Source organism: Bos javanicus, chromosome 13 (assembly GCF_032452875.1).
Source record: "Bos javanicus breed banteng chromosome 13, ARS-OSU_banteng_1.0, whole genome shotgun sequence".
NCBI lineage: Eukaryota > Metazoa > Chordata > Mammalia > Artiodactyla > Bovidae > Bos > Bos javanicus.
Window position 1 is genome coordinate 64,768,341 of NC_083880.1, and position 27,078 is coordinate 64,795,418.

The 27,078-nt window shown below is 45.4% G+C and overlaps 1 protein-coding gene and 1 long non-coding RNA gene across 2 annotated transcripts in view; one reads left to right on the top strand and one right to left on the bottom strand.

Moving 5' to 3' along the window:
• LOC133259662 (fer-1-like protein 4) overlaps window positions 1-27,078 on the bottom strand; it is a 48,348-nt gene that overhangs the window by 6,966 nt on the left and 14,304 nt on the right. Inside the window, 16 exon segments of the mRNA XM_061437438.1 lie at window positions 12,327-12,443; window positions 12,548-12,685; window positions 12,762-12,862; window positions 13,531-13,573; window positions 14,424-14,555; window positions 14,644-14,699; window positions 14,845-15,040; window positions 18,759-18,920; window positions 19,007-19,123; window positions 19,569-19,742; window positions 19,868-20,002; window positions 20,232-20,356; window positions 20,505-20,658; window positions 21,824-21,880; window positions 21,882-21,980; window positions 23,788-24,055. Of these exon segments, the coding sequence (XP_061293422.1) occupies window positions 12,327-12,443; window positions 12,548-12,685; window positions 12,762-12,862; window positions 13,531-13,573; window positions 14,424-14,555; window positions 14,644-14,699; window positions 14,845-15,040; window positions 18,759-18,920; window positions 19,007-19,123; window positions 19,569-19,742; window positions 19,868-20,002; window positions 20,232-20,356; window positions 20,505-20,658; window positions 21,824-21,880; window positions 21,882-21,980; window positions 23,788-24,055 (2,074 nt within the window).
• Window positions 1,481-26,102, top strand: LOC133259663 (uncharacterized). Its single transcript, XR_009740475.1, has 3 exons — window positions 1,481-1,923; window positions 14,899-15,019; window positions 24,233-26,102. It is a non-coding gene; the product is annotated as an uncharacterized LOC133259663 (long non-coding RNA).

Genomic DNA, 27,078 nt, shown 5'->3' on the forward strand with positions numbered 1-27,078 from the left:
ATTAATGTCTCTGCTTTTTAATATGCTGTCTAGGATGATCATAGCTTTTCTTCCAAGGAGTAAGCATCTTTTAATTTCATGGCTGCAGTCACCATCTGCAGTGATTTTGGAGCCCCAAAAAATAAAGTTTCTCACTCTTTCCATTGTACAAGGGACTTACTATTCAATTCATAACTTTCCATATCATTTGAGTTTCACTCTTTCGCAATGAGCATATTTTACTTTCATTTTATTTTTACTTTATTTTACTTTTTATCCCTTTTTTTGTTTTGTTTTTAATTTATTTGATTTTTTTATTTTTGGCTGCGCTGAGTCTGGGTTGCTGGGCATACTGATTTCTCTGCGCTGTGCGGGGGCAATAGTCTTCATGTGGGGCTCGGGCTTCTCGCTGCAGCAGCTTTTCTTTTGTGGAGCACGGGCTCTAGGGCGTGTAGGCTTCAGGAGCTGCAGCATCCGGGCTTAGCTGCTCCATGGCATGTGGGCTGTTCCAGGACCAGGGATCAAACTCGTGTCCCCTGCATTGCAAGGTTGGCGTGTAGGCTTCAGGAGTTGCAGCATCCGGGCTTAGCTGCTCCATGGCATGTGGGCTCTTCCAGGACCAGGGATCAAACTCGTGTCCCCTGCATTGCAAGGTTGGTTCTTAACCACTGGACCACCAGGGAAGTCCTCTTTTGTTAAATTAAGAATATTTTAGCTAAATAAAAAAATAATACAATGAGCATGTGTGTGCCCAGCTTCGTAAATAAAACACTACAGACAAATGTCTTCAGTCCCTGAGTGGATTTAATTCCCTTTACATCTCTAAAGTAGGGAGAACCCTTTATTTGGGGTTTTTTAATTAGGGTTTCTCACACACACACACACAAAAAGAAAATATACTTCTGTTACATATACATGCATCCCTAAGCAATATATAGCATGATCTTATCATCTTTCATGGTTTAAACTGTATGTAGTAAACTTACTTTTTATATTTTTGAAAACTATGTAATTTAGTAGATATATAACTTATGCATAAATTACTGAAATAGAATTTATACACAGCAGAGCTCCAGTTGCTCCTCATCTTTCCCAGCACTTGGTATTGTCAATCTTTTTTATTTTCATCATTCTCATCCATGTAAAATTGAAGCTCACTGGGGTTTAATTTGTGTTTCCCTGCTGATGAAGCACGTTGAGCTTTTTTTTTTTTTCACTTTTGAATGTGCTTATTAGCCTTGACACACACAAGGCTAATAAGCACATTCAAAAGTGAAAAAAAAAAAAAAGCTCAACGTGCTTCATCAGCAGGGAAACACATATATATATATATATATATATATTTGCTTTTGTGAAATGACTTCAAATCTTTTGCTCCATCATTGAGTTTGTAATTTTCAATATTACATTTTTAATTTCTAAACATTCTAACTGGTCCTTCAAACTTGCTGTTTATTTGTAATGGTCTCTTGTTCCTTGCTCATTTTAATTTCATTCTATTTCTTTAAACATTTCACATTCTCTATCTAGTCATTCCAATATCAACGGCCTTGGGGTCTGAATCTGTTATTTTTGCTAATTCTTACTCCTGATGGTCTTTTTCTTTGGGTACTTTTTAATCCTGACTCATATGTGGTATGACTCATGCTGAGGGCTTGTTGTGGGTGTTCTCTGCCAAAGAGGGTTTGTTTTCACTCTGCCAGTTCCCTAGGCAAACTACCAACCTGCAGCCACTTTAAATTAAATCCTCCAAGCCCTGGAGCCCTGGAGCCCTGGAGCCCACACGCTGCAACTACTGAGCCTGAGTGCTGCAACTACTGAAGCCCTTGCCCTAGATCCCACGCTCCACAATAGAAGCCACCAGAATGAGGAGCCTGTGCGCCTCAACTAGAGAAAGACCTCTCGCAACAACAGAGGCCCATAGCAACCAAAAACAAGAAGCAGGTAAATGATGAATGAAATCTTCTAACTGAGGTTGTGGGGATCACACTAGAGGTGAGAAGGCAGCGTGTGGTCGTGGATGCTTAGGGAGACTTTTCCCCTCTAACCAATGCCAGGGTTAAGGCAGGCAAGCTGCCTTGGTGTCTCCTTCTGCCTTGCAAGTTTCTATCTTCGTTCATCCTTATGCTGAAGGTGTAGGTGGGGGGGCTCCAGGTGGCCCTGGGATTTCATCTTCCGTCCTCACTGCCTGGCATGAGGAAGAGGAGGTCTCTCCGGTCAGCAGTGAGTGTGGGGTGAAAGCCTGCTTTACCGCTCCTTTTCTCTTAGTTCCTGTATTAGCTACACTTCCATGTTTTCTGTATTCTTTTATTTGTTTTTGGCTGTGCAGGGGCTACTCTGTATTGTGATTCGTGGGCTTCTCATTGTGGTGGCTTCTCTTGTTATGGCTCCCCGGCTCTGGAGCTCAGGAGTTGTGGTGGAGGGCTCAGTTGCCCCAAGGCATGTGGAATCTTCCCGGATCAGGGATCGAACCCTGTGTCCCCTGCACTGGCAGACAGATTCTTAACCACTGGACCACCAGTCTGATTTTCTGTATTCTTGATGCTCTGGTATCTGGGGCTGTACTGACGCTGGAGAGACTGCCCCTGCCAAGGCTACTAATTCCCAGAGTTAGCAAGCAACATATTTGCCAGAGTACTTTTCATATACAAACCAACTAATCCAGACCCCATACAACATCCAACCACCTCCTCTATCTGGCCTTTCTACTCCAGAAAGTAATATTCCTCTGCTTTTATCATCCCCACGGCCAGGTTCAGACAGCTAGAGACAGCGAGACAACTCCTGTACCCTAAAGCCTATAGGAATTATTCAAACTAGCCAGTCATAAACCTGCTTATGCTGCCTTGCCCCGTCTTTCCATCAAAAACAAAAACAAAAAAAACATGCACAACAAAGGCTCTGGCCCTCACACTTCCCTTGTTCCTTCTGCCTTCGGACTGGCCTCATGTTTCCTGGGTAACCCTGCAAGGCACAGCCTGCCCCACCTCTAGAAAACTGAAACAAACAACAATCTTTTCAATGGCAGCCATCTGATTTGTCAGCTTCGCCATACGTGGATAATAACAAAACCGTGGGTGCATTTTAAAGCAGTTCCTGCTTTTACTTTGGGTTTTTTTCTACTCTAAAAATCTCGTACTTTCTTGGAAGCTCAGCATTGCATTTAAAAGATGTTTTTGAAGTCTGAAAGTTTCTCAAAAAACTGAAAATAGAGTTGCGATATGATCCAGCAATCCCACTCCTGGGCATATACCCAGAAAAAAACTGCACTTCAAAAAGATACAGGGAATTCCCTGCAGTCCAGTGGTTGGGACTCTTTGCTTCCACTACAGGGAGCAAAGGTTTGATCCGTGGTCAAGGAATTAAGATCCTGCATGCCTCTTGGCATGGCCAAAAAGAAATAGAGAAAATATAAGAACAACAAAAAAGATATATTCACTCATGTGTTCATAGCAGCGCTATTCACAATAATCAAGACATGGAAACAACCTAAATTTCCATTGACAGATGAATGGATAAAGAAGATATGATATACACACACATATATATATATCATATATATACACACACAATGGAATACGATTCAGCATAAAAACATAATGAAATACTGCTATTTGCAGCAACATGGATAGAGCTAGAGATTGCCATATTAAGTGAAGTAAGTCAGAAAGAGAAAGACAAATACCATATGATATCACTTATATGTGGAATCTAAAAGATGACACAAACAAACTTATTTATGAAACAGAAACAGACTCACAGACATAGAGAACAGACTGTGGTTGCCAAGGGGGAGCAGGTGGGGAAGGGATGGGTTGGGAGTTGGGGATTAGCAGATGCAAACTATTATATGTAGGATGGATAAACAAGGTCCTACTGTGTAGCACAGGGAACTGTATTAAATATCCTGTGATAAACCATAATGGACACATGAAAAGGAATATATATATATATATATATATGTATATATATGTATAACTGAATCACTTTGCTTTACATCAGAAATTAACACAACATTGTAAATCAGCTATGATTCAATGAATTTTTAAAAAAAAATTTTAAGATGTCTTTAAAATTTGATCCAGCATTTTTAGCTTTTGGTGAGTGATGCTAGCTTTAATCCTCAGGGTGTGCTCTTCCCTCTTGAGACACAGACTCTGCTGACCTTGAGCTCTGATGAGTGATGTCCTCTCTCCCTTCCTTCATGCACATGACTCTATCTGCACAGCTCTTGGAGGCTCTTCAGCTGCCCTGGTGGTTGCAGTTTTAAGGCTCTGATTTCAGCATAACTGGAACTCAGATTTTTTGTTAATTGTTCTTGTTTGGGGGTGATATTCAGGAAAAAGAAGGGGAAATGCCCCATTGGTGCCACGTTCCACAAACTGGAAATCATGAAACTTGCTTACTTCATCCAAATTTCTGTTGGGAGATGTATCCTTATTGACACATGTTACTGCAGTTCGTTCAGTTTAACTGTAGTATTTGTTATATGACTGATACACACACACTCTCTCTCCTATTTAGGAACACTTTAGGAGAAGGCAATGGCACCCCACTCCAGTACTCTTGCCTGGAAAATCCCATGGACGGAGGAGCCTGGTAGGCTACAGTCCATGGGGTCGTGAAGAGTCAGACACGACTGAGCAACTTCACTTTCACTTTTCACTTTCCTGAACTGGAGAAGGAAATGGCAACCCACTGCAGTGTTCTTGCCTGGAGAATCCCAGGGACGGAGGAGCCTGGTGGGATGCCGTCTATGGGGTCGCACAGAGTTGGACACAACTGAAGTGACTTAGCATAGCATAGCATAGCATAGGTTATTTCTAAATTTTTTATTATTACAAATAATACTAGAATGAACATATATGCTTTCTTAGACACATTATATGAAAATTTTTCTAAGATTTTATCTAGAAGCATAATTACTGGGTATTGGCTATGAGAATCTTCCATTTGACAACATATTGTACATCTTACTACAAACTGTTCTCCAAAGTTGTTATAACAATTTACATTCGGTGGCAGGCAGAATAAATCACCCCACAAGATATCCAAGTATCCCTGAACCTATGAATATCTTACGTTACATAGTAAAAGAGACTTTGCAGATGCGATTAAAGATCACAAGATGAAGGAAGTAGCCTAGATTATCCAGGTGAGTCCAATATAATCACAAAGGTTTTTATAAGTGAAAGAGGGAGATGAGAGAGTCAGGGAGAGAGATTTGAAGGTGCTACACTGCTGATTTTGAAGATGGAGGAAGAGGTCATGAGCCAAGATACACAGGCTGCCTGTAGAAGGTCAAGAAGACAAGTAAATGATTGTTTGCAAGAGCCTGTAGAAGGAAAGCAGTTGGGCCAACACCTTGATTTCAACCCAGTGCAACCTGTTTTGGATTTCTGCTCTTCCAAACAGTAAGATGATAGATGGTAAGTATGTGGTAACTGGTTGCAGCAGCAAAGAGAACTAATGCCTCCTTCTACCAGCACTGCGGTAGAGTTCTACAGCTGCCCCTCCCCGGTCTAATCTTGCCAATCAAAGGGAGGGAAATTTCTGATGGTTTCAATTATTTGCCTGTCAGATTACAGTTAAGGTGCAGGTTTTGTTGTTGTTCTTTTATTTCTTTGTGGGATCTTAGTTCCTGGGCAGCCTGAGGGATCAATCGAACCCTCACCACCTCCCACCCCGTACCCGCCACCCCCGCATTGGAAGCACAGAGTTTTAACCACTGGACCACCAGGGGAGTCCTAAGTTGTAAGACTTGTTAATATGTTTATTGATCATTGGAATTTCTTCTTCAGTTAATTCCCTTTTCATATTTTTTTCTCAATTTTTCTTTTTGGTCTTCTTACAGATTTGTAGGAGTTACTTAAGTATATTGCAGACACTAGCCCTTTATTGATTATTCATAGGGTAAATATCTGACCCAGCCTGTGTTTAGGCTGTCATTTAATCGAACATGTTTATGGATGCCTAGAAGTTTAGTCTGAATGGAGTCAACATGTATTATTTTTTTCCTAATTTAGGAAAACTTCCCCCCACCCAAGATCATAAAGATATCTTAATATTTCCTTATAGTTTCGCTTTTCACAATCAAATATCAGATTTGGCTGGATTTTTTTGTGGATGCTACAAGTTAGGAATTTCATTTTATTTTATTTTTTCCACACAAATAATCCCATCTTCATGGGACCACTTACAGAACAGTCTCGTTTTCCCCCCAAATGATCTGCAGTGCCAACTCTGGTGTAAATTTCTATGTCTGGTTTTTTTTTTTTTTTCCTCTTTTGGTCAGATGAACAGCTTGTAGGATCTTAGTTCCCCGACCAGGGATCAAACCTGGACTCCCAGCAGTGGAAGCATGGAGTCCTAACCACTGGACCACCAGGGAATTCCCATCTGTGTCTGTTTTTTTTTTTTAACTTCTACCCTGTCCCATTGGCCTAATCATCTGTTCCCATGCCAAAACCACACTGCCTTAATTACCATAGCTTATAAGAATTCTTGTCTTCCTACATTGTCCTTCAAAATTGTCTTGACTACTCTGGGTATTTTGTTCTTCCATGGAAATTTTAGAATTAGCTTTTTAATTCCAGGGTAGCAACCCTTAGCCTTGTGCCTGGCTTATAGTACACACCACACCATTTGAATTGCATTCTCGCTTTCTTTCCACTTTTAACCATCCACACTCTTTAGGTAAACCAGCCCCTTTAGTTTCTAGTTTATTCTTCTGGTATTTCTGGTGCACAGAGGAACAACTATGTAAATTCCTTGGATCTTTTTCTTTCTTACATGGAGAGCAGCACCCTGTAGGTATTCTTTGTATTCTGCTTTTTTCACTTTATACCGTGTCTTGGAAATCACTCCATCTCAGTTCAAGATCTTCATTCTTTTTTACAGCTGCATGGTACACTGGTGTGTGGACTTACCATAGTTTATTCACCCATTCTGCTATGTATGTGCATTTAATAAGATTTGATTTGGGGATTTCCCTGGTGGTCCAGTGGATAAGATTCTGCGCTCCAAATGCAGGGGGCCCAGGATCAATCCCTGGTTGGAGAACTAAGATCCCACATACTGCAACTAAGCTCACATGTTGCAAAGTACAACATGTTGTAAAGAAGACCCAGCACAGCCAAAATAAACAATAAATTTAAAAAATAAAACAAAAAATGACATTTGATTTTTAATGGGACTCCAGCTTTAGAAATTTTATTATTTTCAAAGGGAAAGTGAAAAGTGAAAGTGGAAGTCTCTCAGTCATGTTTGACTCTTTGCGACTCCATGGACTGTGGTCCATGGAATTCTCCAGGCCAAAATACTGGAGTGAGAAATCATTTCCTTCTTCACGGGATCTTCCCAACCCAGCGATCGAACCCAGGTCTCCTGCATTGCAGGTGGATTCTTTACCAGCTGAGCCACCAGGGAAGCCCTTATTTCAAAACTGCCCAGCAAATTTTTAAAAATATTATTTATTTATTTGGCTGCAGTTCAGTTCAGTTGCTGTCATGTCCGACTCTTTGAGACCCCATGAATCGCAGCACGCCAGGCCTCCCTGTCCATCACCAACTCCTGGAGTTCACTCAGACTCACGTCCATCGAGTCAGTGATGCCATCCAACCATCTCATCCTCTGTCGTCCCCTTCTCCTCCTGCCCCCAATCCCTCCCAGCATCAGGGTCTTTTCAAATGAGTCAACTCTTTGCATGAGGTGGCCAAAGTATTGGAGTTTCAGCTTCAGCATCAGTCCTTCCAATGAACACCCAGGACTGATCTCCTTTAGGATGGACTGGTTGGATCTCCTTGCAGTCAAAGGGACTCTCAAGAGTCTTCTCCAACACCACAGTTCAAAAGCATCAATTCTTCGGTGCTCAGCTTTCTTTATAGTCCAACTCTCACATCCATACATGACTGCTGGAAAAACCATAGCCTTGACTAGATGGACCTTTGCTGACAAAATAATGTCTCTGCTTTTGAATATGCTATCTAGGTTGGTCATAACTTTCCTTCCAAGGAGTAAGTGTCTTTTAATTTCATGGCTGCAATCACCATCTGCAGTGATTTTGGAGCCCCAAAAAATAACGTCTGACATTGTTTCCACTGTTTCCCCGTCTATTTCCCATGAAGTGATGGGACCAGATGCCATGATCTTCATTTTCTGAATGTTGAGCTTTAAGCCAACTTTTTCACTCCTCTTTAACTTTCATCAAGAGGCTTTTTAGTTCCTCTTCACTTTCTGCCATAAGGGTGGTGTCATCTGCATATCTGAGGTTATTGATATTTCTCCCAGAAATCTTGATTCCAGCTTGTGCTTCTTCCAGCCCAACGTTTCTCATGATGTACTCTGTATATAAGTTAAATAAACAGGGTGACAATACACAGCCTTGACGTACTCCTTTTCCTATTTGGAACCAGTCTGTTGTTCCATGTCCAGTTCTAACTGTTGCTTCCTGACCTGCATACAAATTTCTCAAGAGGCAGATCAGGTGGTCTGGTATTCCCATCTCTTTCAGAATTTTCCACAGTTTATTGTGATCCACACAGTCAAAGGCTTTGGCATAGTCAATAAAGCAGAAATAGATGTTTTTCTGGAACTCTCTTGCTTTTTCCATGATCCAGTGGATGTTGGCAATTTGATCTCTGGTTCCTCTACCTTTTCTAAAACCAGCTTGAACATCAGGAAGTTCATGGTTCACGTATTGCTGAAGCCTGGCTTGGAGAATTTTGAGCATTACTTTACTAGTGTGTGAGATGAATGCAATTGTGCGGTAGTTTGAGCATTCTTTGGCATTGCCTTTCTTTGGGATGGGAATGAAAACTGACCTTTTCCAGTCCTGTGGCCACTGCTGAGTTTTCCAAATTCACTGGCATATTGAGTGCAGCACTTTCACAGCATCATCTTCCAGGATTTGAAATAGCTCAACTGGAGTTCCATCACCTCCACTAGCTTTGTTCGTAGTGATGCTTTCTAAGGCCCACTTGACTTCACATTCCAGGATGTCTGGCTCTAGGTCAGTGATCACACCATCATGATTATCTTGGTCGTGAAGATCTTTTTTGTACAGTTCTTCTGTGTATTCTTGCCACCTTTTCTTAGTATCTTCTGCTTCTGTTAGGTCTATACCATTTCTGTCCTTTATCGAGCCCATCTTTGCATGAAATGTTCCCTTGGTATCTCTAATGTTCTTGAAGAGATGTCTAGTCTTTCCCATTCTGTTGTTTTCCTCTATTTCTTTGCATTGATCACTGAAGAAGGCTTTCTTATTTCTCCTTGCTATTCTTTGGAACTCTGCATTCAGATGCTTATATCTTTCCTTTTCTCCTTTGCTTTTCACTTCTTTTCACAGCTATTTGTAAGACCTCCTCAGACAGCCATTTTGCTTTTTTTTGCATTTCTTTTCCTTGGGGATGGTCTTGATCCCTGCCTCCTGTACAATGTCACGAACCTCCGTCCATAGTTCACCAGGCTGTACTGGGTCTTAATTGCAGCCTGTGGGATCTAGATCCCTGATCAGAGATCAAACCTGGTCCCTCTGCATTGGAAGAGCAGAGTCTTAGCCACTAGTCCACCAGGGAAGTCCTGCCCAGTCAATTTCTATAGCCTTTTGTTCTCTGCCTGTGAAATCATTTTAAACAGCTGTTTTGTATTTTAATATTTGAAAACTCTAACATCCAAAGCCTTTAGAGATCTAATTCTTCTTTGTGTTATTTCTTTCTCACAATTTTTCCTGATGGTTATTTTCTTATATAGATTGTCATTTGGGATTGTGAACCCAAATTTGGTTGTCTAAATCTCTGGAGTCTGTAAAGCCTGATTTGGAACCACTTTAAGCCGATTTCTCAGCTTTGAGTTTTCTGGATTATGCAGACAATAAAATCTCAAGTCTTAGGGATTTCCTTGGTGGTCCTGTGGTTAAGAATTCACCTTGCAACGTAGGGGACATGGATTGGATCCCTGATTGGGGAACTAAGATCCCACACGCTGCAGAGCAACTCAGCCGGTGAGCTGCAGCTACTGAGCCCGTGCACCACAACTAGAGTCTGTATCACAACACGAAGATGCCCCGTGACACAACATAGATCCCGAATGCCGAAACTGAGATCTGACGCAGCCAAGTAAAGAAATACATTAAAAAAAAAATTCAAGTCCTAAATCAATGTGAGGGCAAAACTCTAATACTGAATCCTCAGGAAAAGTATTTTTTGTGTTTCACCCAGTTGGAACAGAGGCTAACACAGACCATTTACCTTACAGGCTCCTTTTCCAGTGGGTGGGCTTCCTCTTGACTACCTTTTGCTGACAGTAGAGCCCTTCCTGGGTCCTGCTTTAGGCAAGTTTCTTAGTTGTGTCTCCCACCTTGTATAGGATGTTCAGTATTAGAACCTAAGGCTTGGGGTCCAGATATGGAGAAATCTTCTCAAGAGAATCTGACTTCAGGGCTTGTTCAGGGATTCCTGCCATTTCCTCATTTGGCCATTGAGAATTCCCCTTCTTATGAGTTTAGCATTTGTATAAAAGACTGCTTATCTAGTATTTCTAGATGTATTATATCAGGAAGTTATTTCAGACCATCTATGCTGCAATACTGTTAGAAGCAGAAGGTCCAGATGACTGCAAGGTCTCCAGAGACTTCAGGAAACAGGTGTTTTATGATATAAATAGAAGGGAGGTACTTCCCTGGTGCTGCAGTGGTTAACAATCTACCTTGCTATGTGGGGTTCAATCCCTGGTCAGGGAACTAAGACCCACAGGCCGTGGGGCAACTAAGCCCAAGCACTGCAATGAATACCCAGTGTAGCCAAAATTTGAAAAACAATAAATAAATAAATAAATAGAAGGGAAAGGACCTTCTTTCCTATTGTCTAGGATGAATGTACTGTTGGGACTGAGATACGGGAAGTGGGAGCAGAAGGAAGAGGGGAGTGGGCCAAGGGAGTCTGGACTTTTCCACAGGTACCAAAACACCTATAAAATAAGGATAATTACCAAGCTAGTATGTCTAGTCTACTAGTAGTCTAACAAACTAGACCAAGTTACTGATGCATCATCTCATTTGATTTTCCAATTGCTCTGAAGACAGCATATCTTACCTGCCTGTAGACAGATAAGGATACTGAGTCCCAGAACAAAGCATAGTGGGACTTCCCTGGTGGTCCAGGAGCTGACTCTGCACTCCCAATGTAGGAGGTCCAGATTTGATGCCTGGTCAGGGAACTAGATCCTACATGTCACCCTTGCACCATGACTAGAGAAGCCTGCACGCTGCAATGAAGACCCAGCTAAGCCCAAAAAAAAACCAAAATAAAAATGCTTTTTTAAAAAAGCAAAGCTTTGTGCCCAAAGTTACACAGTTCATAGGTGATGCAAAGCTGTTCCTCTTTACAGCTTGTATTCAGGGCTAGAGACAACAAAAAACAAAAAGAAAACTGTTCACAGAAAATAAGCCATTATAATTAGATACAGAACATACTGTATTGTCCCTGCCTATGAAACATTAAAGGAAAAACAGCCAAGTAATTCACATTATCTAGTGTATGCATTAGGATGCTTAGATTATGGCAGAAGAGTGCCATAGAATGTTTCTTTAAATTACACCTTAGAATCCCTATATTTAAACTAGATAAAAGTACAGCATCTGTTCTGTGCTGGGAGTAAATGTGTAGCAACCCCCTCACTCCCTTCATTCTCTGAGATGCCTTTAAGGAAACTTCAGGGCCCTGCTGAGTGAAAACCCTGACGGTCCAGTGGTTAAGAATCCACTTGCCAATCCAGGGGACACAAGTTCAATCCCTGGTCCGAGAAGATCCCACATGCCACGGAGCACCTAAGCCCACGTGCTGTGACTACCGAAGCCCGTGCTCCGTAACAAGAAAAGCCACCACAGTGAGAAGCCTGTGCGCTGCAACGAAGAGTAGCCCCTGTTCACCGCAACTAGAGAAAGCCCTCACATAGCAATGAAGACCCAGGGCAGCCAAAAGTAGTTAATTCATTCAATGATTGATTTTTTTTTTTTAAGTAAAAAAAAATCCTGCAACAATGGGAAGACCTGTACAAAGGCTTTGGTGGGAGGCCATCATGAAGCTTTATGGGTTGTGCTCTTCCTGGAATTACTCTCCCCATTCTTTTAATATGAGACTAGAACTACAAATAAGGAGTCAGAAGATCTAAGCAGTAAATTCAGGTTCTGCCATGAGCAAGTTGTGTAACCTTGGGGAGTCTCTTAACTTTGTGCCTAAGATTTCCCACCTGAAAAGTGAAAAAGCTGGACTCCGATCCCTTCTGTCTGTAGGTTTTGTGTACATTACCTTTGTTCGACTTAGAGGCATGCAGGGTCAACGGATGCTCACCTTTACAACATATACTCTAACCAGGAGCTTGATGGGCCGGTTCTATGGGATTCCCCAGGAGATCTGGGGCTCAGAGAAGGACACTGCCTCTGATTCTGGGTAAATGAGGAAGGAGCCCTGGGTGGGATGGGAGTGGGGAGCAGAAAAAACACTGCTAAGAGAGACTTCCTCCTGCATCCCTGTCTGTGCTCCCTGGTCTCCCATTCCTCCCCCAAACATACCTTGAACTTGCCCACAAGCTTTCCAGACTCTTCATCCTCTCCATCTCCACCCTGACCCCCCTGCCCACGGTACAGGGGAAACACATTCAGCCAGTCTTCAAAGTGGTTAAACTCTTCCTCCAGGGAGGTGTTGTAAATCTGAAAGGCAAGAGCCTCAGTGACAGCCCGATGTCTCAGAATGGGAGCAAAATTCCCTCTCCCAAGACCCAGTTACCTTGAGAGTGGCGAGTGCTTTTTTCTGGGATACAAGGCCTTTGACTTCAGGCTCACTCTGGTCGTGGGCTTCCCCATCCACAGAAATGGGGTGAATCCCATCTGGGAATAGCAGAAATGCCCCATTAGAAACTGGTGTGGGGCTTCACTGGTGATCTAGTGGTTAAAAATCACCTGCCGATGCAGGGGCCACAGATCTGATCCCTAGTCCGGGAAGATCCCACATGCCGTGGAGCAACTAAGCCCGTGCACCACAACCACTGAGCCTGCACTCTAGAGCCTGCAAGTCGCAACTACGGAGCCCCCACGCTGCAACTACTGAAGTCCATGTGCCTAGAGCCCGTGCTCCACAAGAGGAGCCACCAGGATGAGAAGCCCGTGCTCCACAAGAGGAGCCACCAGGATGAGAAGCCTGTGCTCCACAAGAGGAGCCACCAGGATGAGAAGCCCATGCTCCACGAGAGGAGCCACCAGGATGAGAAGCCCGTGCTCCACGAGAGGAGCCACCAGGATGAGAAGCCCGTGCTCCACAAGAGAAGCCACCAGGATGAGAAGCCCGTGCTCCACGAGAGGAGCCACCAGGATGAGAAGCCCGTGCTCCACGAGAAAGAGGAGCCCCCAGAAACTAGAGAAAGCCTTGCACACAGCAACGAAGGCCCAGCACAGCCAAAAATAAATAAATAAATCTTAAAAAGAGAGAAAGAAAGAAGCATGGTGTTGGGAAAGGGAGGGAGACATAAAGAGGAAAAGCGAGAAAGCCCATCTCTTACCTGAATCCCCAGGGTCATCCATTTCATCCTCATCAAAGTTGGCCTGAAATCAATGGGCAGGTCAGAGATCCTTCCCTTCCTTTTACCTCCTTCATCTACCCCTTTCCCAGGATAGGGAGCTGGGAAACTTTAGTTCAAGTTCCAGCTGGGTAAGCCTACTTGTGTTTTCAAAGTGAAAGTGAAGTCGCTCAGTCACGTCCGACTCTTAGCGACCCCATGGACTACAGCCCACCAGGCCCTCTGTCCATGGGATTTTCCAGGTAAGAGTACTGGAGTGGGGTGCCATTGCCTTCTCTGTTAACAGCAGCTAGGCATATTATATTTACTTGGAGCTGGTATACTTGGTGACAGCCTTAGTGCCCTCGCGTTTCCAAAGCCTTAGTTTATCATGTAGTCCTGATATGTAACCATCAGCTACATGTGGAACTGCTGAGCACTTGAAATGTGGCTGGTCCAAACTGAGCTGTGCTCAAAGTGCAAACTACATACTGGATGTCAAAGACTAGTCTAAATTAAAACTGTAAATTATTTCATTATTAATTGTTTTTGATAGTTACTTCTTGAAATGCTATTGTAGATATACTAGGTTAATAAAACATATTATTAAAAATCAACTTCAACTGGTTCCTTTCACTTTTTTAAATATGTGGCTGCTACAAAAGTTAAAATTGCATACGTGGCTCACATGATATTTCTGTTGGACAACACAGCTCTAGATAATGGAGTTAATAGTCCCCAACTTCTCAAACTGTGGTAAAGATGAGCAAAGATGGCTGTAACAGTTTTGAAAATCTGTAGAGCTCCATGTTTGATGAGATCCTTCTTCTTACCATTCACCCTCCTCTGCCTCCAGCTCCACCACTCCCACCCCCAGAACCTTCCCCTGCTCCCACCTGGCCCTGGAGCTCCTGCAGTGATACATAGTACTTGGACCACCAGTCAAGCTCTTCAGGCTCTGGGATGTCCTCCTCCAGCCCTGGGCCTCAATTCAGGAGGCCTCCCACAGGCAGCTTCTTCAGAGGAGCCTGGGGGAGCAAGAACTCAGTGCCCCTAGCCCAGTACCACCCCAAGCCCTGCCAGCCCGTTCTTCATACATTCCCCCCACTCCATCACCTTCAGGAGCCGTCTGGGTGTCCTGTCGGCCTTGAAGGGGTCCAGGGACCTCTGTCCTGAGAGGGGACAAACGACACCAGGAGAAGGACAGGCAGGTAGAAATCAGACTCCATGTCCCACTGGAGGGTCTCCAGGAGCCATCTCAGCCAGGAATCAGATGAAGACTTCTGTCTGGTGGCCCCTAGGGGGAGAGCCCCTTACCTCGAGGTTCCTTGGGGACCAAGTCCCCTGTCTCGTCCTCTTCTTGCTCCTCAGGGGCATCCTCTTGACCCCGGAGAGTGAATCTCAGCATGTGGGGGACAACGTGGGACCCCACAAGCACTGTGCGGCCAAAGGCCCGGCGCTCGATCACCAGGACACTGAGAGGGGGCTGCAGGTAAGGCTGTTCCGGCAAGTCCTGGGGGTGGGAGAGGGGACCTGGATCTCCGCAGACTCGGGGAGGAGGAAAAGGCCGCAGCAGAGACAGGTGAGAAAACAAGGCAGCTAAATGTGCATTCGAAGTCCACAGCCCCACTGAGTCATCTCTGGTGAGTCACTGCCTTCCCAACCCACTCCCCAGCTAAAAAGGGGACATAGTCCTGGATTGGAAAGGCTATTGCATCATATGACATAACAGATACAAAGGTAATTTGGAGCCTACAAAGTGCTATCAGAAACATGAGGTTGTTGTTATTATTATGTAAAGGAGAAATACTCAGTTTGCTAATATAGACTTAGAACCATAAAAATTATATATACCCTTTAATCCAGAAATTCTATGTCTATCAGTGGATCCTGAGTGGGGAGGGGGAACACAATTATAATACTGTATTGTTGGTTTTATTTTACATATATGTGACAATCACAGCACAAAAGAGGGAGAAATGGAGTTATAACTGAGCAAAGTATTTCTATTTTACTGAAACTAAATCAGTATTAATCTGAAACAGACAGTGAAAAATCAGTATGCATACTGTAATCCCTGGAGCAACTAAGTAAATATCAACTAAGGAATTAAAGTAGTATACTAACAAATGTCTATTTAATACAAAAGAAGACAGTAAAGGAGGAACAAAAAATAAATGAAATGTATAGAAAACAAATAGCAAAGTGGCAAATGTAAATCCAACCATATCGGTAATAACATTAAGGACTTCCAAGGAGAAAAGGAAAGATATAAACATCTGAATGCAGAGTTCCAAAGAATAGCAAGAAGAGACAAGAAAGCCTTCTTCAGCGATCAATGCAAAGAAATAGAGGAAAACAACAGAATGGGAAAGACTAGACATCTCTTTAAGAAAATCAGAGATACCAAAGGAACATTTCATGCAAAGATGGGCTCGATAAAGGACACAAATGGTATGGACCTAACAGAAGCAGAAGATATTAAGAAGAGATGGCAAGAATACACAGAAGAACTGTACAAAAAAGATCTTCACAATCCAGATAATCATGATGGTGTGATCACGGACCTAGAGCCAGACATCCTGGAATGTGAAGTCAAGTGGGCCTTAGAAAGCATCACTACGAACAAAGCTAGTGGAGGTGATAGAATTCCAGTTGAGCTATTCCAAATCCTGAAAGATGATGCTGTGAAAGTGCTGCACTCAATATGCCAGCAAATTTGGAAAACTCAGCAGTGGCCACAGGACTGGAAAAGGTCAGTTTTCATTCCCATCCCAAAGAAAGGCAATGCCAAAGAATGCTCAAACTACCGCACAATTGCACTCATCTCACACGCTAGTAAAGTAATGCTCAAAATTCTCCAAGCCAGGCTTCATCAATATGTGAACCGTGAACTTCCTGATGTTCAAGCTGGTTTTAGAAAAGGTAGAGGAACCAGAGATCAAATTGCCAACATCCACTGGATCATGGAAAAAGCAAGAGAGTTCCAGAAAAACATCTATTTCTGCTTTATTGACTATGCCAAAGCCTTTGACTGTGTGGATCACAATAAACTGTGGAAAATTCTTCAAGAGATGGGAATACCAGACCACCTGATCTGCCTCTTGAGAAATTTGTATGCAGGTCAGGAAGCAACAGTTAGAACTGGACATGGAACAACAGACTGGTTCCAAATAGGAAAAGGAGTACATCAAGGCTGTATATTGTCACCCTGCTTATTTAACTTCTATGCAGAGTACATCAGGAGAAACGCTGGACTGGAAGAAACACAAGCTGGAATCAAGATTTCTGGGAGAAATATCAATAACCTCAGATATGCAGATGACACCACCCTTATGGCAGAAAGTGAAGAGGAACTAAAAAGCCTCTTGATGAAAGTGAAAGTGGAGAGTGAAAAAGTTGGCTTAAAGTTCAACATTCAGAAAACAAAGATCATGGCATCCAGTCCCATCACTTCATGGCAAATAGATGAGGAAACAGTGGAAACAGTGTCAGACTTTATTTTTCTGGGCTCCAAAATCACTGCAGATGGTGATTGCAGCCATGAAATTAAAAGACGCTTACTCCTTGGAAGGAAAGTTATGACCAACCTAGATAGCATATTAAAAAGCAGAGACATTACTTTGCCAACAAAGGTTCATCTAGTCAAGGCTATGGTTTTTCCTGTGGTCATGTATGGATGTGAGAGTTGGACTGTGAAGAAGGCTGAGTGTCGAAGAATTGATGCTTTTGAACTGTGGTGTTGGAGAAGACTCTTGAGAGTCCCTTGGACTGCAAGGAGATCCAACCAGTCCATTCTGAAGGAGATCAGCCCTGGGATTTCTTTGGAAGGAATGATGCTAAAGCTGAAACTCCAGTACTTTGGCCACCTCGTGCGAAGAGTTGACTCACTGGAGAAGACTCTGATGCTGGGAGGGATTGGGGGCAGGAGGAGAAGGGGACGACAGAGGATGAGATGGCTGGATGGCATCACTGACTCGATGGACGTGAGTCTCAGTGAACTCCGGGAGTTGGTGATGGACAGGGAGGCCTGGCGTGCTGCGATTCATGGGGTCGCAAAGAGTCAGACACGACTGAGCGACTGATCTGATCTGATCTGGTGACCCAGTGGTTAAGAATCCACCTGCTAATGCAGGGAACAAGGGTTCCTTTCCATCCCTTATCTGGGAAGATTCTACATGCTGTGGGGCATCTGAGCCTGTGTGCGGCGGCATCTGAGCCTGTGTGCGGCAACTGCTGAAGCCCAAGGGCCCTAGAGCCCGTTCTCTACAGTGAGCAAAGTCAGGGCAATGAGAAGCCCAGTCACCACAACTAGAGAGTAGCCACTGCTCGCTGCAACGAGAGAAAAGCCTGCTCACAGCAACGAAGACCCAGTGCACCTGAAAATAAATAAATAAATATTAAAGAGCCCTTATTTCATTGGCTCCTCATAACACACTTCTGTCCCTTTTTCAAACAAACAAGCAGACAAATTAAAGCTCAAATCAGACAAGTGATTTGACAAGCACTTAAGTGACACTGCCAGAATTTGACTCCAAGCCCACACTACAGTATGGTAATTATAAATTAAACAAAGGATGTATTTATCTTTCTAACTCCCTGGTGTCTCAGTTTCCTTCAGACTCACACATGACTTTTGGCTAATCCACTCAATCAATAGAGCCAATAGAGCATCACCAGTTCATGGATTAATCCAGGGATCGGCTAATCATTGCCTATAAACCAAGTCTAGCCTGTTGCCAGTTTTTATAAGCAAAGTTTTCTTGGAACAGTCATACTCATTCATTTCCTTGTTTCTTAAGACTGTGTATAAAAGCAGAGTTGAGTAATTGCAACTGAGACTGTATAGCCCACAAAGCCTAAAATCTTCACTAACTTGCCGTTTATAGAGGAGCTTCCCTGGTGGCTCGGTGGTAAAGAATCCACCAGCAATGCAGGAGACACAGGAAATGTAGATTCAACCCCTGGGTTGGGAAGATCCCTTTGAGGAGGAAATGGCAAACCACTCCAGTATTCTTGCCCGAAAAACTCCATGGACAGAGGAGCCTGGCAGGCTACAGTCTGTGGGGTCACAAAAGAGTCAAACACAACTGAGCAATTGAGTACACACACCCTTATAGAAAGTCTGGTGACCCCTGGGTTAATCTAGTATAACCAGCCAGGAATGCACCATCTCACTGCCTATTCCATTTCCCAGCCCAGCACTTCTTGGCCCCAGCCCATGTCCTCACCACCGTCAGATGCTTGACGAGCTCGGTGAAATTGGGATTCTCACGGTAACTGGCCAGGACCTCAGACTCCACTCGCCGACCCGCCACCTCCAGCACAACCTGGGGCCGCTCCACCTCGAACAGATGCACGCGGCCAAGGCCCCTGAGACCCCAGAACAGTACCTGAAGTTGGGAAGGGGAAGATTCAGGGGCCTGTATATCACTGAAGGACACCCAGACGGGGGGAAGGCAAGTAGTGAGTTCACTACCTCAACGCGGAATTCCCTGAGCACCGGGTGCACGTGGGGTGGCAAGGACAGGCATCCAGAGAAGGGCTCAGCCAGGAGGCTCAGGTCCTGGGGCTCCACATCGCTGGGCACTGAGGGCTGCAGGGAGGTGAGATCAGAGCTCAGAGAGGAATCGGGCAGGAGGAGGGCAAGTCTGGACTCAGGGTAAAGACATGGAGGACTGCTGGTGAGATATAAATCCAGAGGAACCTGGCAAGGCTAGATTGGCAGGAGGGGGTTGTGTCAGGAACAGCCATGTACAGGGAGAGGATGGGTGTCTGAGCAAGGGGATCGACCCATAGCCTGGGTCCTCTGGGGTTGGAGGCCTGGCAAGGTGAACCGAGGGAAGGTCTACTTCGAGTATTCCCTGGAGTCTGGAGGTGCAGTGAGGTGGCCCCAGGACAGACCTGCAGCCCGCATTCTCTGGGGGTACAGAAGTTGGAGGAGTAACCCTGGGATGTGCCCACATTCCCAGAGCGAGAGGACCTGGAGGAATTGCAGGAGTGGTCCACGGGGTGTCCCAACTAGACCCCAGCACTCTGACCTCAAGCCCGCTACTGTAGTCCAGTTCAATGAGCTCAAAGGTGGCGATGAGCTCCCCCGCTGCCCGGGGCCCCTTCCTCAGGGGGAAGAACTGCAGTTCAGGATGTTGGTAAGGGTCCTCCATCAACTTCACCCTCGGGGCGGCCAGCGCCCTGCCCAGGAACACATCGGGGCCCTGCGGGGAGCAGAGCAGTGAAGACAAAAGTAGGAGAGGCTCAGGAACCCCGGGAGGGTGCATCGAGACGAGGAGAGGAGGATCCTTGGGGGTGGGAACCCAGGTGGGGCCCAGGTCACACTCACGAACTTATTGTGGTCAAAGACATTGACGATCACCAGCGGGGGCTCATCCTGCAGGTGCTCCCTCCTCCCGTCCATGATCAGTTGATCAAATACCAAGAGCTCATTCCACAGAGGGCTCAGCATCTGCTCCAGGACCTTGACGGCCGTGCAGGAAGGGAGGTAACAGCAGGTAGTATCAGGAGAACCCATCACCCCTAAGACCCCCTGGTTCTACACCACCCCCTAAATCAGGGCGATCTGATCCAACATCCCATCCTGAAAATAGAGGGCAGAAGAGAGACTGGGAGCCTTGGAAGAAACTCAGTTCCCACCCATCTTGTCTCCCAGTGCCCCTCCACCACCCACCTCCCAGCCCAGCCCTCACCCGCGTGGTCTGGCACTGCGTAGAGATGAGGACTCGAGCAAAGGGGTCCGAGAGCCCACTGTCATCTGCTGCCAGCACCCCTCGGGCCTGGTACAAGTGGGCCCGGAGCTGGAAGTAGCTGAAGTCTGGGGTGGAGGGAAAGAAGGGGCAGTGTGAGCTCAGGGACCACTGGAGTCCCTGACCTCAGACCCCTCCGAATCCCCAGCTAAGCATCTAGCCCCACACCTGAGGCAGATGGAGAGCCAGCCCGCCCACCTCACAGCCTGCACTCACCGTCCCGGTACAGGCTGTGGGGCAGCCCAGCTGAGGGCTCAGGCAGCAGGTCCCCGGGGAGCTCTGCAGTGCAGGCCTTGGCTTGCTTGCCCAGCCCCAGCCACAGGAAGAGCTCCAGCTTGGCACAGACCTCACCAGGGGCTGCCCCTGGTGCCTGTTGTGGGAGGAGCCATGTTAGGGCCCCACCTCTTACTACCCCTGCGAGACCAATCATCTTGCTCCTCCAAGGCAGGGCTCTGCTCTCTGTATCACCAGATCCCTAATCCAAACAGCACTCCCATGGAGGGGACATGGGTTCGATCCCTGGTCAGGAACCTAAGATCCTACTTGCCTGGCAGCATGGCCACAATAAAAACCAAACAAAAAAACAAACAGCACTCCCTGTACCTGACCCTCTTCATGCCCTCCACCTGAGACTCCATTATCCTTAACTTCCATTCCCTGTCCCCCCTGCGCCAACACTGCCCCTCCTATGCCCCAAACCTCAGACCCCAAACCATGCTCTGAGTTCTGCACTCTGCCACCCCACACTCAGCCCTGTGTCCCCTCATTCCCAGCACATGAGATTCCCTGTCCCTTACCCAGAGGTCACAACTCACCACCAGGGACCCCTGCTGGTGTCTGTCCCAAGGACGCCTCATTTAGAAATACTCTACCCCACATCAGCTGGACTTATCAGCAACCAGTCCCATTTTCATAACCCAGCCCATCTGTCAGAGCCTAGTCTGGGCAAGTTCATGCTCAGAGCCAGGGCAAGTTCATGCTCAGAGATGACAAGATCTGCTGTTTATCTCACATCAAAGCTCACCTGGGTAAAGGCACAATTTCCTTTTGGCATTTTAGATAATTAAGAGTTTGGTATCCTTTTTTAAGTTTTTTTGCCAATGGCACAACATGTGATATACTTTATTTTTAATAATAATAAATTTCTAATGGAAACATTTTAATTTGTTAAAAGTTTAAAAATCAAATAAAAATTTTTAATTAGAATTTTTGACTTAAAAAATTTTAATTAGAATTTTTGACTAAAAATTTTTAATTAAAAAAATTTTAAAAATTAAATAAAGAGTTTTAAGGGAATTCCCTGGCCGTTCAGTGGTTAGGCCTCAGCACTTTCACTGCCAAGGACACGAGTTGGATCACCGGTCGGGGAACTAAGATCCCACAGGCAACATGGTGAAGCCAACAATTATAAATAAAAAAATAAAGAGTTTGGGACTCCTACTGTGCACCGTGTGGCTCCACCCCAACGCCTGTGCCACCCTAAGAGCCTCACCCCACTCCAATTCCCAGCACCCTCACCCCCCAGGACCCCTCACTGTGAGCAGCAGGCTCTGGATCTTCCCACAGTCCTGGCCCCGTTCCTCCTCCACCACCTCCAGAGAACAGCACATCCTGGGCAGGAATCTGGGCCCAGGCCACACGGCGCCGCCCACTGAGCATCCAGAGCAGCACATCCGGGAGGGGCGGCTGGGGCTGCAGGCAGAGAACTGGGTTACAGCAGCGAGCTTGGAGTTGAGACCACCTGCTCCCGCAGCTTCCACTGGACGGACGGGCCAGATGTCCATCTCCAGCCCTGACCTCTCCCCAGACTGCAGGTCCATCTGGCCACCTATGTCCTGGACATCTCTCCCCTGGATGCCCTGCCCCTACAGGCCTGACTTTTTTTTTCCTGGTCTCTCTATTTATTTTTTTAATTATGTTAAAATACACAAAACATGGGCTTCCCTGGTGGCTCAGGCAGAAAAGAATCTTCCTGCAGTGCAGGAGACCCAGGTTTAATCTCTGAGTTGGGCAGATCCCCTGGAGGAGGGAATGGCAACCCTCTCCAGTATTCCTGCCTGGAGAATTCCATGGACAGAGGAGCCTGGTGAGCTACAGTCATGGGGTTGCAAAGAGTCAGACACGACTGAGCAGCTAACACTGCCACACTTTCACTCACACATAATGTAAAATTTCCCATCTCAGCCATTGTTAAGTGTACAGCTAGGTAGGACATTCACATTGTCGTGAGACTATCACTGTTGCCCACCTCCAGAAGCTTCTTCAACTTTCTTCATCAGTAGGACCGACACTCTGTAGCCATTAAACACTAACTTCCCATTTTCCCCTCCCAGCCCTGACAATAACTATCTTACTATCTCTCTATGAATTTGACTATTCTAGGTACATCATATCAGTGGAATCATATGTATTTGCCCTTTTCTGATTGGCTTTTTTTCATTTATCATAAAGTCTTCAAGGTTCACCATGTTGGAGCATGGGTTAGCTTGATTTCCTTAGTTTTCCCTCCTCCCAACCTGATTTCTCTGCAGTGATCCCCACCTCTCCTTCCACCACGCTGCTTTCCAGCTGTCCCTTTGCACATGTTCTATATTCTTTCATACTTGCCAAACTCCAACATGCCCTTCGAGATCTGAGACCAAGGACTTCCCTGGTGGTCCAATATTTAAGCATCCTCCTGCCAATGCAGGAGATATTGGTTCGATCCCTAGGTTGGGAAGATCCCACATGCCAAGGAGTAACTAAGCCCATGTGCCATAACTTCTGAGCCCACACTTCATGCTCCATAACAAAAGAAGCCACCGCAATGAGAAACCCATGCACTGCAACTAGAGAAAGCTGATATGCAGCAACAAAGATCCAGCCCAGCCATAAATAAATACATAAATATGATTTTTTGAAAAAAACAAAACCTGAGACCAATATCCAGCTCCTCACTCATTGACCCTAAGGACATATTGGTTCTGGTGGTCAAAACTTTCTGTGCCTTTGCAATGACTGAGCTTCAGAGTGGAGCAGAAATGGCTTTGAAGTCTAACTCTGCCACTTAATCAGCCATGACATGGTGGATCCGTCACTTTCCTTCTCTAAGCCTTAGTGTCTGCGCTTGTCAAATGAGGTATGTCTTCCCAAAGTTGTTGAATTACATAGGATAACACATGCAGATACTTAGCAAAGGAAACTTTCTCAAAATGTGAACTTCCTTTACCCTTCCCATGTGTTGTGTTCAGAGCTTCGGACCAGGGAAGTCATGCCAAGGAGTGTACTCTCAAATTTTCTTCCGAAGAGATCCTGACTGTTCCCTGCATCCCTGCTGGGTCCCAGAATGTACAGTACCCTTAGCTGCTCCAAATGGAACTTGGTCCTCTATTCAGAGCAACGGATCCTATGGCCGGGCATGGATCCACAGGACTAATATTAGGTCAGTCCTACCCAAAGGCCCTGGTAGGCTTAGGAGAAAGGGTATTCAGGGTGGAAAAATGGATGCATAAGGCATTACCTCCTGGGCCAGGAAGCGCAATTTCACCAGGAGCTTCTTGGCCAGTGCCACTTTCTCTGGCACGTTTCTCTGCCTCAGGCCCCGTAGGAGCCGCAATCCTTGCTTTGCCAACAGGTTCTGAAAAGTCAGGAAGAGAACATGAGTGGCGGGTCTCTGCTGGGTGCCCCTGATCCCCTTCCCCAGGCTATACACCAGCAGTTTCCCTCGGCATCGGTCCAGGGCGTTGGGCCGGGTCATCGTCCTGCGCTCAGCACCGTGGCAAAACTGTCTGCGCGAGCAGGGGCAGGCGTGGCAGGTGGGAACACCGTCCGTTAGGGGCCACCTTCCTCAGAGCAGGCCTCCCACACCAGCCTCCCTCACAGCTCCTCTCAGTCTTGTTCACAAACAGGCATCCTTGGGGCTTCCCTGGTGGTCCAGCGGTTAAGAATCCGCCTTGTAATTTTAGGGACGTGGGTTCCATCCCTGGTCTGGGAAGATCCCACCACGTGCCATGGAACAACTAAGCCCGTGCGCCACAACTACTACTGAAGCAGTGCTCTAGAGCCCACAAGCTGCAACCACTGAGGCCCCCAGAACCCATGCTCTGCAGCAAGAGAAGCCGCAACAGTGAGAAGCCTGCACGCCGCAACCAGAGCCAGGACGATCCACCACAGCCAAACAATAAAATAATCTTTAAAAAAGAAAAATAACAGCCCTGGGGCAACCCAGAGGGATGGGTGGAGAGGGAGGTGGGAGGGGGGTTCAGGATGGGGGGATGCATGCACCCGAGGCTGATTCATGGGGATATATGGCAAAAACCACCACAAGATTGTAAAGTAATTATCCTCCAATTAAATTAATTTTTTAAAAAGTAAAAAATAACAGGCATCCTTCCTCAGTTAAGGATGCCTTCTGTATTTGGACCATTTCCCAACTCATCAAGGCCAGCATCACTCTGGAGCCCTAGAATGTACTAGAAATTAACTATTTACTGCCCTGGCTACTCAGTGTAGCCCAGGCCCAACAGGACTGGTATGACTTAGTTAGAACACAGAATCTCAGCCCCACCCTGACCTTCTCTGTCAGAAATCTGCATGTTTATACTCGGAGGATTCAAGTGCATATTAAAGGCTCACCTGGGCTGTACTTGACAGTTCCAACATGGACTAAAGATAGTTCCAACAATGCATGCCCAAACCAAGGGCACGAGTTCCAGTGACTGCCCCGCCCTATCCGTCTAAAAGCAAACCCTGCTTCACTTCAAAACTTCCAAGTCTCCTTCACTGCTCTTTCTCTCACTCACATTCCACATCAACCCATCAGCATATCACTTCCTGTTCAGTTGCTGTCGTGTCTGACTCTGAGATCTAATGAACATGTCATATCACTTAGCATATCACTTAGGCTCTATTTGCAAAATGCATTCAGAATCTGACCACTTTCCTCCTTTTCCAGGCCCACCCAGGTCTAAGCCACCATCACTTCTCACCAAGATTATTGCAATAGCCACCTAGCTGTTCTCACTTCTTCCACTCTTACCCTCTGGCCTACAGAATGTTCTCAATACAGCATCCAAAATGAGTTATTCAATGCTTTTCAGACCATTTCACTCCTCCCCAGAAGTTTCTCATCTCAGAGTTAAAAACAAAATACTTAAAATGGTCTTAATGGGGAGATTTCCCTGGTGGTCCAGTGACTGAGACTTGGTGCTTCCGATGCAGAGGCCCCGGGTTCAATCCCTGGTCAGGGAACTCGATCCCACCTGCTGCAGCTAGGAGTTCCCATGCCACAACTAAAGACCCCATAAGCCAAATGAGGACAGAAGATCCCACAGGCCTACTAAGACCTGGTGAAGCAAAATAAACACATAAAAATATTTTTTAAATGGCCTAAAAGGCCCTACATGCTCTATTTCTCTTTAGTTCCCTGTCTTCATCAAATATTACTCTCCCCTCAAGCTCAACCCTACAGTCACACTGGCCTTTTTGCTCCTCCTTGAATACCCCAAGCCTATGACCTCACGGCCTCTTATCAGCTGCTCCCTATGCTGGAATGTTTGGCCCTAGACCTTTCCATAGCTCATTCTCCCCTTCTTTGTTAAGGCTTTGCTCAAATACCTCTTCACAGACCTTCCCTGGTCATCCCATCTCAACAACCCCTCCCACTTTCTCCATCTTCATCTCTGCTTTTTCTGTCTCTCTAAATAGAATGTTAGCTATGGCAGGGACTTCATTTTGATTACCACTGTATCCTCAGGGCCTGGCACCTAATAGATGCTCAAAAGACACTTGTTGGGTTAAGTAAAATGATTTTAATCCATGGAATTTGGGCCCCTTTTTGACCCCTCCTCAATGATTTCTTAACTTTTTATTGTGGAAATTTAAATATGTATATATATAAAATAAGTGACTCCAAGGATTTTTCACCTAATACTGCTCCCAGAGCTTATCTTTTTAACTTATAATGCTCTTTACTCCAAGACTTCTACTGACAGACACAATTTGACTGACAAGGGTCAAAACTGCACCTGCCTCTTGAGAAACCCGTATGCAGGTGAGAAAGCAACAGTTAGAACTGGACATGGAACAACACATTGGTTCCAAATAGGAAAAGGAGTACGTCAAGGCTGTATATTGTCACCCTGCTTATTTAACTTATATGCAGAGTACATCATGAGAAATGCTGTGCTGGAGGAAGCACAAGCTGGAATCAAGATTGCCGGGAGAAATATCAATAACCTCAGATATGCAGATGACACCACCCTTATGGAAGTAAGTGAAGAAGAACTAAAGAGCCTCTTGATGAAAGTGAAAGAAGAGAGTGAAAAAGTTGGCTTAAAGCTCAACATTCAGAAAACTAAGATGATGGCATCTGGTCCCATCACTTCATGGCAAATAGATGGGAAAACAGTGGAAACAGTGGCTGACTTTATTTTGGGGGGCTCCAAAATCACTGCAGATGGTGATTGCAGCCATGAAATTAAAAGACACTTACTCTTTGCAAGGAAAGTTATGACCAACCTAGACAGCATATTAAAAAGCAGAGACATTATTTTGTCAACAAAGGTCTGTCTAGTCAAGGCTATGGTTTTTCCAGTGGTCATGTATGGATGTGAAAGTTGGACTATAAAGAAAGCTGAGCACTGAAGATTTGATGCTTTTGAACTGTGGTGTTGGAGAAGACTCTTGAGTCCCTTGGACAGGAAGGAGATCCAACCAGTCCATCCTAAAGGAGATCAGTCCTGGGTGTTCATTGGAAGGACTGATGTTGAAGCTGAAACTCCAATACTTTGGTCACCTGATTCGGAGAGCT